The sequence below is a fragment of the Morone saxatilis genome, unplaced genomic scaffold (genome assembly GCF_004916995.1).
Source record: "Morone saxatilis isolate NCDOM2014 unplaced genomic scaffold, NCSU_SB_2.0 Contig5, whole genome shotgun sequence".
Taxonomy (NCBI): domain Eukaryota; kingdom Metazoa; phylum Chordata; class Actinopteri; family Moronidae; genus Morone; species Morone saxatilis.
The window spans coordinates 20,084,448-20,103,479 of NW_023340095.1; the positions used below are offsets into that span (position 1 = coordinate 20,084,448).

The 19,032-nt window shown below is 38.9% G+C and overlaps 1 protein-coding gene across 1 annotated transcript in view; it reads right to left on the reverse strand.

The window, feature by feature from the left end:
- The window catches only part of klf7b (Kruppel-like factor 7b), a 65,158-nt gene that overhangs the window by 18,454 nt on the left and 27,672 nt on the right, over positions 1 to 19,032 (reverse strand). Inside the window, exon 2 of the mRNA XM_035676624.1 lies at positions 4,133 to 4,784. Within this exon, the coding sequence (XP_035532517.1) occupies positions 4,133 to 4,784 (652 nt within the window). The remainder of the gene's footprint in view (positions 1 to 4,132; positions 4,785 to 19,032) is intronic.

A 19,032-nucleotide genomic window follows, 5' to 3' on the forward strand; every position in this document is an offset into this window, starting at 1 on the left:
CGAAAAAGCCGTATCCGTCTGGACGCGAGGCCGATATGATAAAGTATTTATGCGGATTCAACAAAAATGTACTCCTGTGGACGGGCCCTAAGTTTTTAAATAAAAGTCGCTATAATTAGTTATTTGTTAATATTGACACATTTTGCTCTGATGATACTACTATTCATAAAAATGACCACATACCCGATTCAGCTGATAATCATATACTGAATATTATGTATTAATAAATCTAAAATCTGTATAAAATGTAAACTATACCTTTGTACTGCTAATTATCAGAAAATGTTGTTTAGTGGGGATGTAGCAATATAATTAATTAATGGTAGAATAAAACAAAATGGGTCGCTATATATATATAGCGGCCATGACTTCCAAACGGCACAAATTTTTGTTTGCAAACATTAAATGTCAGAGGTAGCATTTAAATGTCATCCACTGTGAACTGTCAGAGGTTTCAACTGCTGTTTGACAAGCTTATGGCCTTCAAAATGTCCCACTACAAAAATCTAAACTCAGTTTGTGTGAAGATGGTTCAAATTGTTTAAATGTGGACATTTGGCCAACTGAGTGGTGTGGAGACCTCCAATCCAATTCAGAAATTTGCTTTTTCTTTATCTTTATGAGGACATTCTTCTCCAGACATGTTTTAGTGTTTTATAAAGTGCTGCAACTGTGCAGCAACTGTGCTGTTTATGTGTTTCATTCCATAATGGAAGCACAATGACACCTGACTGCAAAATGTTCCTCTGAGCGACAGTGTACTGCATGCACATCCAATTGTAGAAAAAGGTGGCCACACACTGCGTTGATGCTCCCCTCAAAAATGTAAAAGCACAGCAAAGACTTTTAAAAGACAAACACTCTTACGCTCCTTCCAAAACTGCTAATCTATTCTACTATCACGGATGCCAAGTATGTATTTAAGTATATTGTTTTGGACCGCTGCTTGAACAAGGAGGATATCATTATTAGCCATCTACAGTTTTTAGAGATCAAACCTGATCCAAGAGAGTGAAAAAAAACAACCAGAGAACCAGAAAACCCTGGCTCAGACTCAGAACAGCTCTAACTGCGTACTTTAGAGATTTACTGAATTAATTTGTACATCTATTAATGTTACATCTCATCCCTAATTGATTCGATTTTTATATAAGAAAATAAACCATGACATTACATCATGGCTGCGGTTCAGAAAAAATGGTTTTGGATATAAACAGGAGTATTATTACCAACATTATATATATATATATATATATATATATTGCAGCACATACCCCTGTCAGAACTCACTATAATGATTTTTCTAATGGCCTCTGGTGTGCACTATGTGACAGTAAGTGTACTGATGCTGTGCAGGCTTTCTGCAGTTGTTCCTCTCTGTAGTCTCTGCTACGTTAATCCCTCCCTACATGTATGTTCAATGATTTATGGTCATAATAACCCAAAAAGAGGATTAAGCTAATTAAACCACAGTGCTGCGCTTGTAGTGAACACATCGGGAGGGAATACTCCGCCCCCACATTTATACCACACACACTCACACACACACACAGCGAGGAATCTGCAGTGTCTTCGGGGTGTTTTTTTTTTTCAGTGAATGATTCTGCCTTTAAAAGCTCATTGATGGTTAGCATGACCCGACTGTAGAATCATCAGAAGATTAAAGATACTGTAGCTAGCGGCCATGCTACCAGAAAGCTAGCTGCTCTATTCTGGATTAGCTATAATAAAGCTACAGCTGTGGGTTCCCCCGGCTATGCTAGGTGCTGCCCTGGAATGTAATGCTATACTTAAAGCCATGCGATGGTCGCTGGGATCATATAAGCCTGTAACACGCTGGATTAATGATGCCAAGGTTCCTGGTATTAATACAGTGGAGGTCTGCAGGCGATGCACTGTAATCCTGGTGGATACCAAGGAAACTGCTAACAGTGGATGATGACAACTGGAGGCTATGAACCACTCCAGATACTGTAAATGATGCGGTGGTTACAGCTAAAGTTGAATAATGCTAGCTTCAGGTGGTACCAGTCTGCACAGGCTTCATGCTGCAGATAAGTCAAGTGTTCAGCCTCAGTTACGGTTAAGAGATGTCCAATCCACAAGACCTGAAGACAGATGAATGGATCTCTAAGAATATACAGATTTGTGTTACGTTGGTTTCTGTCACTTTAAAAACGGGGGAAGTAGCTAAAACACAACCTCCAGTATGAATATTAACTGAATACAACAATTCATAAAGTTTCCATTCTATGTTATTTTGTATATTTTTTGTGATTTTACTTACTTAATGTGTCTTTGGTTTCCACCTAAATGACTTTTAAAGTCATGTTCAGACAGACAACAGCACTGGCCCTTCGTTAATTTCAATCAGAATATTGTATTGACACAGTGGGGGTGCTGACACAGCAGACTCCGGCAAAGAAAGGACGTTCACCTAGCAATAAAGCTCTAATGTGGTTCAACTCTTGCCGTAATACAAGGTGATTACAGATTACTTTGTAAAGTGAATGCCATATTTTTATTATTTACCTGCCCATCATTGCGACTACTTAGATAGTGATTGTCTTTGTGATAACTTTCCAGAGCTATAAAATCCCTCCTTGTAGTATTATAAGCCGCTGTGTAGTGGTTTGATGTCTGATTAGCCTTCAAAGTCATGGATCTGTTTCTCAACAATACCTCACCAGTACCTGAAACAATAACATCCTTACTAGCACAGCTCTTTGCATTTTTATTTTTAAATGCAGGCCTGCTTTTCATTTTATTTTGACTGGTTTGCTGGTAAAATCTGCTAAAAGTTTCCAGTTCCTCTTACTGTATGTCAAACAAGAGACACACTGTACAAACTTTTGATTGTGAAATTGATTAAAAGGTTTTGCTTCCATGTGTTATGAACGATAACTCCTTTAGAAAAATATAACAGGCTGTTCTTAATTGATTAAACTTCTTACCATGATGGATGTTAACTTTCTGGCTGAGTTCAGGTTTTTTTGATGCGTTTATATTCGAGCAAATCAAGGATTCATCATAATCAGCATCAGTCACAATCCATCTTCACTCATGTGTGTCCTTCATCAACCCAAAGCCCGTCTCCATGTGCTAATACTCTGGAAAGCTCACAGCAAACAGCCCCTGGACACATTAGCCTGGTGTGTGTTCTGTCTGAGGGTCACTGAGAGGGCAGCTGTCGTTAGCAGCTAAAGCTGCACGTCAGACCCGGTTGGACGCGGCTGAATTCGCAGTGTCATTTACTACCAGTCTATCAATCATCAGGCAATTACTGAGGCCGGGCCTTTTGGCACTGAACTGGTATTAGGACTCATGAGGGAATGAATACATGTAGAGGATCATCTGAGAAGCAGAAGAATAAGAGTAGAGGTCTTAATCTCTTTTAAAAAACTGAAAAATCTGATGTTTTCTTTGCAGATTTCTCCAGAAACTCCCACAAGGTGAGGTCTCTGTTGGGAAGCCTTACTAAAAGCTCCAGTTTTAAGCACATTATTGAAGTTACTACATCTTGTATAACAACAGTACTGGTAATTGTATTAGGACAGTGACACATTTTTTGTTACGTGGTTTCTGAACCGTGCACATTGTTTTTGAAATGGATCATAGAGAATGAGGTAAAAATATGTTTTAACAAAAGTGTTTTAACAGTGCTGGACTTGCAGTTACTTCAATATAGTTCCCTAATCTTAGGAGACAGTTGAAAAGTTGTATAAACTTGATTCATTCTTAATTTTCAATATTTGATGCCTAATCTGAAATCTCACAGACATCATCAGACACTTCAGCCTGTACTACAGCCTGCTTGAATGTCCTAGTAGGTTTCTTGCATATTCATGCATGGGTCACCACCATGGTATTTGTTTTGACTAGTAAAACAAAAGCACAAGATCTCATGTTGCTAATTTATTTAAAAGGGCCCCATGTACACGGGTTGTGAGTCCTACAGTGTTCATCCAATTTCAATGTGAATACCCTACAATTATAGCCGCAGTCAGCTCCGTAACCTCATAATCACTGTTTCGTAGTGTGAGTGTTGGAGTACAGAGCGGAAATAATTCAAAATTTTAGCATCTTAACATGAGAATAAATGTGTTGAAGGTAATTGTAATGAAGGTCTTACCTGTGTGAGTCCTCTGATGTGCCTTCAGATGGGAGCTCTTGGTGTAAACCTTCCTGCAGCCATTAAACTGGCACCGGTGGACTCTCTTTTTGTTCTCTGGTACGTCTCCTCCCAGACTTCCTCCTCCTCCCTGCTCACCGTCACTGAGGGATCCTCCTCGGCTTGGCGGTGACGGTAATGCTCGTGCTGCCACCAGTTTAGCCGCTCCTAACCCTACTTTCTTCGCCACAAGTTTGAGCGTTAGCGTGCCATCTGCTGTCGCAGTCAGTGTTTGTGTAGGTTTGATCAGGTGGCGGCCGAGCTCTGGTGACGATGGCGGTGTTAGGGATGTAACAGCGGCGCTAAGCTGTGCGGCACTGACTCCTGCAAGGACTTGGTCCTTTGGTGTGAGGGTTTCAGTCCCCGCCTGTGCTTGGGTCTTGCTGGTGTTGGGCACCTGGAGGATTTTGGTCTGGACCTTGGGGAGGGTTACCAGTAATGGAAGCGGGCTGGGCTGGTCAGGGAGGCTGGGAAGGAGGGGGTCCATCAGGTCCTCATCACTGTCACCACCCTGCATAAAGGCTGGCGTTAAGAGACAGTCCAGCTCCTCATCAAAGAGCTCTGAGAGTCGCTTGGGCTCCGTCTGCAGATACCGCTCCAACTCTAGACATGTCTGCAAGAAAAGAAAGCACATGGACCCAGGGTCAGACATAAATATACTTTACACTTGATGGACACCATCTATATGTGTGTGATGCTGGGCCACTGTAAGCTTTAACACAACTCTCACATACAGTACATGTTAGTCACCATGAACGTTTCATTCATACTTCAGCAAACATAGCTCATTGATACAACTCATGTCAATTTACATAACCCCATATAACACCAGCTATATGGCAACCGGTTGACTAGTAAAATACAATCATTTACAGTTTACAGGATGGGCTTTATAACCGGACAGGTCTTGCTGTCATCTGCTGATACCTTCATGCCAACACCATTTACTGCTGCTGAGACTCCCATCACCTCCTCAAACTCATCATGAGTGGAAGTTTTTGGCAATCTCTGAACTCAGCACACTATAATTCTGTATGCTGAAATGAATATGTTGCAGGATTTGTTGTTGTTGCTCAGTGTTTGAGAGCTCACTCCAAGAGCACTTTGCATAAATGGTCACTTCCCTCATGGGAAACAGTAATCAATCATTAACTCATAACAAAAATAGGATCTGACTTTACACTGTGCTATACACAACAACCCTCTATCTTTCTTCTCTAAGTGACTTTGCATGACTGTCACCAAATGTGGGTGTTGGTGCAAAGCTTGCGTCTCAAAAACTGAATTCCTAAATAAGAAAATAAGTTGTTTTTGGTGCCTTAAAATGTGACTCATATGACCATTTAAAAAATGACTCGTATGACCATTTTCTGATTTGTCCCCTCTATGGTTAACGTCTGGAAAAGTTTATGAGAAAAATGTAAACAGGTTGATTTAAATGTATGAACAAATGTAAGAAGAGTCTTAGATTGTATTAGACTGTAGACTTTACCAAGACCCTGTTTACCAGTCTATATGAATTCAAATACGCACTGTAGGCTCTATATTTCTGCAGCTGTTGACCATGTCACCTGGCACACAGCAGTCCTGAGAGAAGAGAGATTTAGTCTGTGATTGATTGTCGCTGCCTGGCCGAGCTCTCCGGAGCCCTGAACTGTGGAAGCCTTGCCTGTTTCCCCCTGCTCACCCAAATCAACCAGCCATGGAAGTTACATCGCAAGATAGAGAAAGGAAAGAGAGCAAGATGACGGGGTAAAGTCAAACAGAGAAACAAAGGAGAAGGAAAGGAGATAAGGAGAGACAAACATGGAAAAATATTCCATGAGTATTCCTATAATTCTTTATTCAACCTTTATCCAGAGATATCCTGAGTTTTTTCCAGCATATATACACTTCCATGTTTTGGCAACAGAGCAGCATCACTACAGTGTATGGTCCGCTGGCCCTCTGTGCCTTGGTCAAGGGCACCTGCCAAATCACCTCAAGAGGTTTGAGCCAGAAACCTTTAGGTCACTAACCTAGTTTTCTAACCTAAAGGCTTCACCTCTCCTCTCTAAACTTTTCTGCAATCCCTGCCTCTTCTTACCTACAAACTACCAACTGTACTTTTGAGGTCTACACGGGACGGTTACGTCACTCCGGTTCCTGCTTTGATCTTTCACTCCTGCAGCGCTTGTTTTTCTGTCTGTCTCATTCCACAGGGCAAATAAGACACATGTAGCTGTTGCTTTCAAAAGATCTTAAAATCAAGGGGAATCCTTCAACCCAATGCTGGAGAAAACTAATCCTTTCATAACGTTTGTGTATTTCTGATGTCTGTCTTAAGAAAGAGGAAGAGACATCAGGCCAGTCCATAGCTCGGTAACTGTCCACTCAGCACTTTCTTTGCAAGCTACCTGGCTCCGGCACTGTCCTGCAGCACAGTGCCTTTACTGTATCTACTTGGAAAATGAATTTCCTCTGTTTGGCCGAGAGCCTTTGGCAGCTGAAGGTTCTCATCCTGATCCTCCTCTGGCTCTTTCCACCTCTGCCATCGGAGAAAATTACAGCCACTATAGAAATGTTTTTTTCTTAGCTGCAGCTGGTTGACTCGGTCCATTCAGACAGGCCAGCGCTGGAGCTTTGCTCTGCTCAGCCTTGGTGACGAGACAGACAAACCAACACATTTAGTCTGAACATCTGTTGAGTGGTGATAAGCTCAACTTCCCTCTCTCTCCTTTTCTCCCTTTCTTCTTCCCTTTAAAAGAATGTCTTTTTTCCTAAGGATGCTCATCTGCATATGAATATAAATCAAAGATATCTCTTCGGGGGTTTACACTGCTTCATAAGGAAACTTAAAAAGAGAAGCATGTATGTACAGAAGCACAGATGACGCCCAGTAACAATGTCTTTTGCAAAGCTGATACGAGTGCTTTGAGGAAAACCTTCTGGTTAGCCTTTTGTCCAGATTGTTGCTATGATTTGTCAGCACCGGTATTTCTGTCAGTAATTGCTGTGTGTAATGCAATATCTAGTCAAGCATGCTAAAGGAGGCTATTATATCTCTGTTTAAATTAGATCAGTCATTGCTAATGCATCTAGAAACCAATACTGGAGATTATCAAACAGACATCAGGTTATCCAGAGTGGAACTTAAACAGCCAAGTGCTTTATTAGATGTGTGTACACATAAATGTGTGTGTATAATATAAACATAAAATGATATAATATGATTGGCTTTTTAGTTCAGTTGCTGAGATCTGGGGCTTACAACAGAATCAATTTCTGAGAGGCATTGCACACCCAACCAATAATGGTTTAATTCAAATAACAATCCTAAAGGTAATACAGTGAATGTTATTCCAATCACCTCAAAAAATAATTGTGTAATGTTGAACCAAGAAATATATCCCCAGGAAATAAGGATCATTATGTTAGAATAAAGTCTATTTCCCCTCCCAGTCAGTGGTTTAGAGGATATCATGTTTACAGAAAGCAGCAGGTGTCCACTGTTGTAAATCAGTGTACCAGATATATAAATCTGCATGTAACCATAGCAACAATATTTAAGCATGGACACTCATTCTTGGGAACATGTATGTGATAAAAAAAAAAATCTTATAATTTATCACAGCAACACTCCTTGAAGGTGTGTTAACAGATGATATCATTCTTTTCCCGTGGTAGATGGATATGACATGAATCTGAAAATCGAAAATGTCTGTTATTTGTATTATTGCTTAGTCACAAATGTATACCCATACAACCAGGCTTGTAACAATGTGGAATTTTATATAGTGTTGTACCACTGTTTTCTACAGAGCCCTTGAAGGGATATAAAGGAAAATGTTTTTGATGGGAGGAAAACTTTCTTCACATAAATTCAAATATAAAGTGAAAGTACATGCGGGTCAATGTAGGCTACATCAAGGTAACATAAACACATCAGGGTATTTTATTTGTGATTTGTACACTTACACAGCTACAGATTCAAGATGTAATGGTCACAAAGACGACTTTGATATATAATTTATGCAGTTTTTCTGGTCCATTTATGTTACTGGAGATTTTATCCTGAAGGATTCGGGCAGTTGCAGCTAAATATTTCTGGAGATAAAAGGGAAGCTCTGAAAGAAAACATAAAATAAGATCTTCTTTTTTATATCTAAAATATATGTCTCCTTATCCTTCCCAGGGCTTTGTAGAATTATATTTTAGCCACTGCACTATATGTGTTATATACATTATTCATCGTCCTCAGACACAACTACAGCACCATGAATATTAGTTCTCTTTGATACAGTAAATACAGTCTCTGTTAGAGATTTCTGACGGCATTCTGTATCTTTGTTTTCACTTGGACTAGAAATCAAAAATAGAAAGGTCTGTGTGTCTCCTGGCGGGGGCTGGACTGATGCTGTGGATTGTGGGAGGTGGGCGGGGAGGACAGAGGGTAGAGAGAGCCCGCGGCTGTGGAAGAGGAGCGAGCAGCAATCAAACCCACGGCTGGCAGTGAACGCACCGCCTCTGACATCACACGTATGACCTTCTCCTTCGTCTGTTTCTCCTACACACCATGAATTTCAGGTAACAATGACATGAATGGCCTCCAGCGTGTGTGTGTGTGTGTGTGTGTCAGTGACTGCTGGCTAACAGCTCAGACTGATAGCATGTGTAGGGCTCACCTCCTGTGCCCCTGCTCAGTCCCACACCATATGGAGAAAGGTCACATCGAGACACACACACTAAGACACACACACAGCCAGTAACGCTCCTTTTCATTTTTCACATATAAAATGTTTTTTGACCAACTGTTGGAGCATTTCAAGCTGATACTCTGCCGGCTGAATCATCAGTACAAACAATGAGACACTGAGCTGAAGAAAATCTGCTTCACTGACGAAAAGTCAAAGACACAACAGACAGTGAACATAACAGTTTTAGCACAGGAGTCAACTAGAGTCCAGGAGACTGCTGCAGAAACAAACATTAAACCAGAGAGCTTGAGTTGTTGGCAGCTAATGGTGGGCTGAAGTTAGAGGTAAATAAATAAACAAATAATGCTGCATTCACGTCATCTTTGGCAGAATTGGATGAACTGAAGTGTCTGTGCTTTATTCCAGGATGATTACCCATACTGCTCGTCCTGCAGTCACTCCAGATGAATGGACATTATTAGCTTTTTTTAAATCAAGTTAAATTTTTTCACTAACAAGTAAACCCACAAAAAACTGCATATAGCTCATTTCTGATTAGTTGAATCGACTGCATTAGTGCTAATATTGGATTTCATGTGGATGTAACTGTCAGTGTTAGTGGCTTTGCAGCCATTTGGCCACCAGTTTGTTGACACTTCTGTAGTCGTTTTCAACAACTGAGAGATCTGAGAGCCACCAGAAATTCCTAATTTCACCTACTCACAATTATAATAGGCTGTGAACGTGGCATAAGGTGCAGTGTTTTGTTCTGTGTTCTGAATATGAACTGATTTCACAGGCTGGCAGATTCTCTGGCAGTAGCCACTAAGGCTCATGGGTACTGTAGTGTTACTACATATAGTATCTAATATAGAAAACTCCAAGGCAATATAACTCTAATTTCCAGTGTGTGCCTATTTGCTATAGCTCTAGTAGCACTAGTTTGTTCTGCACTGTGCAAGAAATTAGTCATCAATAAAGACTATGATTGATATTTCATGGTTTTTATTTTATAGATATTTTATGTTGCTTGATTTAATGGTGTATTTGTATTGGAGGTCAAGGTCAAACAAGGTCAAACAGGTGTCACTGCTGAGGTGAGAGTCAGCTGAGGTTGTCCATAGCATCTTGCACTTTATTTAAAAGCTCCAAATGTCTATAAAGAGATTCTAGATTGAACTTGCAAAACCAAGTATATTTGTGTGTGTGATCAGTTTGTGGATACATTTCATACACAGAGCTGAAAATAAAAACAAAAAAAGACCATCTTTCCTTCCAATATCCCTTGTTCCCTCAATGAATGTTTTTTTCCCTTTATATTTTGAGTGTTTGATTTAATATCTCAGCTAAAATAGCTGCCAGTGACGTGCCGGTCCTGCCTGTGTGTGTTCTCAGCCTGCTGAGGTCCATTAATAATGAATGCAGAGAGCAGAGGGCTCTAGATGGAAACGCTAAGAGCTTTTGACAGACAAAAGATCATCGAGGACGAAGCTCAGCAAACAGACTGAAGTGGGTCCAACAGGAGATGCTCTGTCTGTGTTTGCATGCACACTGTTATGTGACTATTACCAACATTTCCATTAGGGCAATAGTGAAATGAAGCCATTTACGTGATTCTGTTAAGTGACACTTCCTATAATGATCTGCTTCACATATTATTGCCACATAAACAACTGGCTTAAAAACATGAGGAACATCAACAGCTTTCTTTTTGCGAACAGGAGCTGATTCAGCCCATTTGAATACCTCCAACAGTAGTCAGCGAATGTTTGGATAAAAGAAGCATGCTTTTGCAATTTCTTGATTGTGCATTGTTTATTTTTTTCAGAAACATATTTTACTGTACAGCTTAAGACAAATTTGATACTTCCAGAACCCAGAAAGGGTGGACGATCTGGCCAAAAAATAACATCACAATCTATTTAATTGCAATCACAATCTAAAATTGCGATTCTTTTTCTCTATTTTGAAAATATCCTATAGACTACAGCCATACCGGAAATAGCCTATGAGTTTCTCCATTAGCACAATTAAAACCCAGTATTGCTTAGTATTATTTGGTGAAGCCAAAATAATCATAAAATCATTAAATAACTTAAAATAAGTCATCCAATCAGCAGCCATCTAGTTGGCTACATCACTCTATTGGTTTGTTCAAGTGACACGAATGACGTTATGTGAAGTTTGGAAACAGAAGTAAGAAAATTTGTATTCAGAATGTGTGCTTAAATATAATTATATTATACTCTTACCAAAATAGTACACTGTTAATACATTTGCCTAAGTACTGCCTAAGTTTTATAAATATGAGTTTTCTGTGTTTACAGTATGAAGAGAATATATAGTTGTTTTTTACCAGGGCACATGCACCTACATACAAGTGTCTAGTTGTGTACGATTAAAGCAACATAAACAAAGCAAAAACAGCGACAGACGAAAGCGCTGAAGTGATGCGATGAGTGACTCGCGCTACTCTTAAGATTAAGACATCAGTGTAACGTCAGACAGACGGATGAAGCAGAAGGGGATACTTGGTGGGAATCGTGTGATATAAATGTCAGGTAGACATTTTCTGTATAGAAGAAAAACTGCCTTTATTTCAAAGAATAAGATTTTACCCATGGAAGTGATACTGTACACCTACACGTCACAGACTCAGTTCTGTTTCTGTTTGAGCTGAACACTCGCTGAATCAATCCCCGGTTGAACTCACAAACCACTCCTTCCGCAGTGAAATCAAAAGCGGATAAAGCCAATATATCCTTCATGCATAGCATTATAAAACAACAGGCATGCACAACTACTAGCTCTATAAAAACCTAATGCACATCTAAAACCAATAGTTCTGATAATAAGGTTTAATGAGGTTTGCTTATGTTTCCTCTTCCACATAAGTTTGACCAGACTGACTGACTCCAAAATTATTTTTCTTTAAATTTCTTTGACACACATCTAAGTCCTTGATTAAACAGTATGGTGGACATAAATGAAAATGGTGAGAATGTCATGTAGAGATTTGTACTGAATACAAATGAGGTCTTTTGGACTCACAGATCAATTAATTGTATGATGTTTGAAGTCATTTTAAGTTTTTTTTTTAAACTCTATACTTCCCAAAAATGGTCATCAGTTGTTTAGAATATATATCATTTATGATGGCTAGAAAGGCTATAATGACAAAGTAGGTTGGGGATGATTCTTCCTCTGTTCTTTTCAGTTGTGGAAATCTCTGATATCTGATGTCACTTTAGAGAAGTTGTGATACTGTATGAGAGCTCCTACAGTATCTCACTAAACCACTGTTTAACACTTCCTGGACCAATTATGCAAATAATATATGGTGAGTTGTTGCTGTTCATTGCAATTGCTGTTTTATTGTAAAATCAGTAAAAACAATGATATATATATATAACATTGTTTTTACTGATATATATATTTATGTAATTTGTAGGTAATTGAGAAAAGGGAAAAAACAATGTTTCTTTAAACAAACATGAATAAAGTATGGACACGCCATGACAGGTCTCAGTTAATAGCATTATGTATGTTCAATTAAAATCACAAAAATGTAGAAAATAACACTTAACTGTAGGTTCTGCATTTCATCACATTATTTTCATTCATCTTAAATATAGCTGTGCCACTGTTCATTCATGTAAGCCTCCTCACTGACTCCAACACAAAACTCATGTTCCAATATTTAGAGTCAGTTTCCCCTCAAACTGCCGTAAAAAGCCTCCTTGTGAGGATCTCATCTCCTCGAGTCTAATCCTGTTAGTTTGTTCCTGTCTCTCTTTATCTGTGTGTGCATTAGACTGTGTTTATTTTCTCTCTATATTATACAGCTTTTGGCTTCAAATTATGTTTTTCTCTTCGCTTTCTCGTACAAATAGGTCCTAATTAAAGTGCTTTGGCTTCCATAAACTGCTCTTTGAAGCTCTACCTCTTGATGGATCTCGCTCTCCACACAGCAGGCTCTGATGGCTAATTAGCCACTCAAAAGAAAAGGCAAAAAGAGGCTCTTTATTCAGCTAATTTGCTGATGCGGCTGTGTACACGGCGGATGTGTGTGTGTTTGTAAGAGTGAGAAGAGCATAATGACTTTTAACTGATGTGTGTGAATATGTAATGCCTCATGCTCCGAGTGTGTACAATATCAAACGGGTGCCATTGGCAGCGAGCTGCTTCCTTTATGTCTGAGCAGGCATCAGTGCTGCCGAGTGCGTTTGGTGCTTTGTTAGAAACTGAAGTGCAGCTTGTGTGAAGCTTTCTGTGAAGATGCTGGAGCTGTTTGAGTTACTGCAGCAGTGTGGAGTCACATTGACTAACACCTGCATATCCTGAGACCTGATCAAAATATCGCAAATCCGGATCCATTAACAATCGCCTAAATACATTAAGTTGTACTAACATCATTTTCTCCTTATCCACGTCGTGTCAAATTCACCAAATTAAATTAGCTCATATAAGTGTGAATTGTCTCTGTTATACACATTAAAAGTCAGGACAGATAGTTGCCGCTAATGTTTTAAAGACCTTTTTTCTACCAGATAATTTCAGTACGTTGAACTTTTAAATTAAGAATTTAAAAATGTTAAGTACAGTGATCTTTCTCTTGACCTTTACTTTAATGAGGCAAAGAAAGAAGTGTATACTTGGAAAAACACCTTTGGAAAATGAGATTAACTATACCCAACTACAGGTTTCTATACTTAAGGCAAGTGTTGAAGCATCTGTTAGATCTGCAGATAGAGGCCACATCAACCCTAACAGCATCAGCATCTTTTCTTCTAGCTTTGAGCAAACAATACACTACATGACCTTAATTTATGTGGAAACCTGAACATTTCACCAATGAGATTGTAAAATCTTGTTTCCTTCACATTTCTGAACCTGGCTGCAGGGATTTACTCCCATTCAAGCCATGAGAGCATTAGTGAGGTCTGGCTCCTAAAAGTGTTGGATGGGGTTGAGGTCAGACAGACAGACAGCTCTGCAGACCATGGTCACCTACTTGTTCTGTTTATACTATTTTCTGGAGTCTACTTGGAGGACGTCTTCCCCACAGTGCGGCAGTACATGGATTTCCGCAAGTCTACGCGTTTAATTTACTCTGCTTTAGTGTTGAAGAGAAACACTACTGTATTTGGGGATACTATGGGTTTTACCCAAATGCCAAAGGTGAGCCTGAGAATATTACACAACCTATCTGCAAGCGAAAAGATGTGTGCCAGTGAAGGACTTGCAGATCATTAATTTATTTGCATACATTAAAAAATATCTATTTAATAGCCATTTGTCCTCTATTCAAACGACTCCCTTTTAAAAGTCTGCTTGGTGTGTCAATATCATTTTTTATTTTTAAAGAATATTTTTTTTTGGCTTTTATGCCTTTATTTGATAGGACAGCTGGAAACAGACAGGAAAAGGGGGGGCAGAGAGAGGGAGCGGGGATTTGACATGCCAGAAAAGGGCGCAGGGGATTCGAACCCTGGGGCCAGCTCTTACCCCACTGAGCTAACCGGGCGCCCTTGGTGTGACAATATCATGGCATCATGTTCCATTTAACATTATTATTTTATCTTTAATAGCACAGCAGAGCAAAGTTTTGGTGAGCAGACATATGGAGAACAGAGATGAAGGGGTGTCAGGTCCATGGAAAAGAGACAGCCAACTGGTTTGTAATGAAGGCTTTAAAATGCACTCGTCACTCGTGCCGATTAACAGGGCTCAGCAGGCAGACATGCTGCTCCACCAGAAACGACATCCCAAAATGCGAAATTAGTTAGTTTAATTCAAATAAAAAGGAAAACCAATCCCTTTAATCTCGATATACAATCTAATTCCCAATTGGCACAAGTGTAATATGAACAGGGATGTCGAAATGTATTTGATCATGTAGTGCAGCACAGCAGCATACAGCACATAAACTACTGTCTCATGCAGCCTGAACCTCAGCTTGCTTATGGACAGCTGCCATTTTGTAGGCAGTTTCCTTATGCCTGCACTGACCTGCCTCTGCTTCCAATACAGCCACTGCTATTGCTCCCATTTCCACTATGATCATCATCAGTATGAGATGCAAGTATCTGAAATTTTATATCCCAACCAATTAGTAGAAAGTAAAAGGTCTGATGATCTGAGTTTAAGTTGACAATTTAAATACCCTAAAAAACAACATTACAGTTAGTAGTGTGGGTTTGTGTCACTGCTCATGTTTTCATTGCTATTCTTTGTTCAATTCTATTTAGTTAATTATAGATTAGTTTCCTTCGATCCTCCTGTTTTATGTACATTGTATGCACATTATATACAGTTCAATAGCAGGCAGCACTAAAAACTGAAGCTACAGGCACTATATTCTTCCTTCACCCTGGTGAAAAAAGCACAAATTACTAACATAAGCTGCTGTTTGGTCCTTGGATGGAGTGAAAACAAGTTTAGCAGACAAATGAATCTCATCACAGATCAGCTCCCTTCTCTGGTTGAAAGTGTGTGCCTCAATAAAACCAGCTGAGGCGGAGTTACATAGAAACAGAATTATGGAGAGTAAAGGGAACAGCAGACTCATCATGAGCTCATCATACCCAAACTGCTGGCAAACAGTTCAGTCTCTTAACTGTTCAGCCTTTATGCATCAGTGTTTTATCTTTAATAGGTCTGTACAGTGATTCTGAAGACAATCCCTTTAGCTGCACTGGTTTTGGAAAGAAACATGCAAATGATAAAACCATGATAAGCTTCTACAGAATCTGAGCATCGTGTTATTTGATGATTTCAGATTGAACTGGTGAGGTTGTATTTTTGGGAAGTGTAGTACACAGTATACTTAACTTTCAACGTTATACTATAAGATGAGATAAGATAGACTTTATTGATCCCACACTGGGGAAATTCACTTGCTACAGCGGCTCCAGATACATCACAACACAACAGATAAAATACACATTAAATAAGAATAGAAAAAATTGAAAAAATATAAGATATAACAGAAATGAAAAAGTAAGAATAAGAGTTAGAACTATATACAGATGTGATTGATATATAACATGGTATGTGACAAAGACGGAAATCGATGAAAGCTCTTGACACACATTTTCTCTAACAAAGCCAAAAATAAAACCCCACACGGCTCTGATCGGACCTCATGACCCCACCAAATACTAATGAATACTACAAACAAGTCCAAGGTCTGAACATCCTGAACATGCCCACACACTGACAGACAAAAACACTGCAATCAGTCAGTTTTGTATGACGCCCAAAGCTGTGATAAAGATGCTGACACAACACAATATTGCCTCAGTGACAGGGCCGTCAGTGTGTTTGTGTGAACGCCTGTGTGTGCCGTCAGTGTGTGCAGGTATCCTTTCACATTTCCCTTAATTGAAAAAGCAGAACCACAAACAGAGGGGAGTCCTGCGGGGTCTGATGTGAAAAGCAGGACGAGGCTTCGATAAAAGAGGTTAATGGAGACGAGACCTGATAGCAGCACGAGGCGACACGACTGGAATCTCTCAGACTTTGGATCTGACAGAATATTAGTCTGGAAAAACTGAACATGGCTCATTCAGGCAGCAAAAAAAAAATAAAATTTTTTTAGTTTTATCAATAATCTATCAGGGTTTTTTCAGTTCTCCAATTAATCGCAGTTTATCAAATGTAAAAAATACTGACAAATACCAACCACAATGGACCAGAGCCCAAAGAAATGTCTACAAACAGTTTTCTAAGTCTGAGCGACAGTTGAAAGACTAACTGGAGTCTGAAGCAATAAGTGCTGAAAGCATTGGCATTGAATCAGTCAGAGTTGTCATAATTCTTCAGACATTTACTGACTTAAACCATCATTTTGCAAATGTAGACAGAATTTTATTTATACAAAGTTCTTGCTTATTCTGTTTAACATTTAAGAACTGTTGCTCCTTTTGTGAAATGAATAACATTAAAAAAATAACATTAACATTTTTTCTTCAAGTTAAGTATTGAAAATGTATAATTTTGGTATTGGTACCGAAATTCATATCGACACTAGTAGAAAAAGAATTGAAATGACACCAACCCCTAATTTAAATTAATAAAAAAACCTACATGAAAACTTATTTAAATTTAACTGAGAAAAGACAATCTTTACAATTAGAAATCTGGAACCAGTAGACGTTCAGATTTTTACTGGACATAATAACAGACAATTAGAAATTGTCATCAATCGATTTTTATAGTGATCAACCATCAATCGACTGCAAAAGCGATAGTTCAGTCAGAATCACTAGATTAAATTTCAATGATTGTATGTAAACTGGTTGTTTATGGGAGCACTTTAACCTGAATTCACTCAAATATTAAGGTAGAAAAATATCCATTAATACATTACATTACCATTATCATTAATAATACAAGTGCCAGTAATACGTTTAATGTTTAATGTCTTCCCTTTGTTCTGAAGCTCTTTTACTTCTTCAAGAAGGAAATTTATGGGACAATTAATTGTAGAAAATTGTTGAACATTTTGATATTCTACTATTAATAAACTGTTCTTACAACACCCCAAAAGCCCTGACTGAATCTCAGTCTCTTTATATTCTTGATGTGCTTAATTGTATCTTGGAGATGCAGAGTGTTCATTTCTGAGGATGTGCACAACAAATGATGTGAGGTAAATCAGCATACATGCACATGCTAACTAAACTAGTGACTAGTAAGTAGGAACTGAAAAGCTCTGATTTACTTGCTAATCAGAGCGTTTAATCAAAAAAAAGACAACTACAGCTAGAGAGAGAGAGAGAGAGAGAGAGAAAGAGACCAGTTTAACCATTGAGAGCCAATTAGAAAGCAGTGAGCTTAAGAGAACGAGAGACAAAGAAAGATAATTAGCCAATGAGAGTGAGAGTACAGGAGTGAGTGAGTGCACGAAGAGAGGAGGCTCTGAGCTTTTATTGCTCATGCACACACACACACACACACAGCATCACCTCCGACCTCCAGCCTCAACCAATGAAATTTTAATCAACAGTCTCTGATGGAGGAGAGCACTCAGACTCTCCTGCTGTGTAACTGCTCTCTCTCCCTCTCCCTCTCTCTCCCTCTTCTTTTCTATCTTTTCATGCACCCCCATCCCCTCCCTCCTCGTCCTCCTCCTTCTCACCTCTATAGACACCTCCTCCATCCTCTCCTTTCTCTTCATCACACACATTTCACTTCCTTTTTCCTCATTCACAAAGCAAAGGTCACCTGCTCCTCTTTCTCATTCTCATTCACGTTTGTTTCTTTCACTTTCTCACCTTTCTCTCCTGCTTTCTCCTCCTTTTCCTCTTCTCATCTCATCCTCCAGTTTCTTATTAAAACAGCTGAAGCATCTCATTGTTGTAGCATGGTAAACCATTTTACTGCCCAAGAGAAAATCTTTTGTTCATAACTAAAGTCTAGCTGATGATTCTTAGAATTGAGCCTGATTGACAGTGATTACATTTCTATTACTGGTTTTATAGACACAGTCTGGCTAAATCACCATTAAATGATAATTAAATGACAATGAAATCAATATGCAGTGAATTAAAAACAAAACCAATCTCTGTGGATTTTTGTACGTAACTTGAATTAAAATTATGGAACCCAATGGAGTAACAACTACCTATCCGTCCAATCAACACAGACGTTGTAGCTCAATGACTTAATGATATTTTACTCCACAGTCTGCATATTGTTAGTTTAATTGTTTAATTTAGGTCTGAGCCATGTTTCTAATTTCAGAATTCTAATATATCACGATTTGGAAATGAAAATCATAAAATAATCAACTTATTATTCAGCACAATCAACTTGTGCTCATCCATTATATCAGATACAACACATCACCCTGCTGTGCTTTCAAGTCAATGAACAGTAACGTTGGAGGGTTGATTGTGTATTAAAATAACAAATGAACAATTTTGGCAGCAGCTGAGCTAAGAGACTTCTTTACCAAAACCACCACAATTAATGGTGGAAACGTGAATTAAACTTTTTCTGAGACAAGTGATGAAAAACATTTGAGAAAATCTTCAAAAAAATGTGTCTGTGTGGATTTTTACTCATTTGTTCTTCCTTTATTTTCCCCCCTCAGACAAAACTGTTACAAAAGAGACATTATCCAGCACACACTCACTCATCCTCTCTCTCTCACTCTGTCAAACACACACACACACA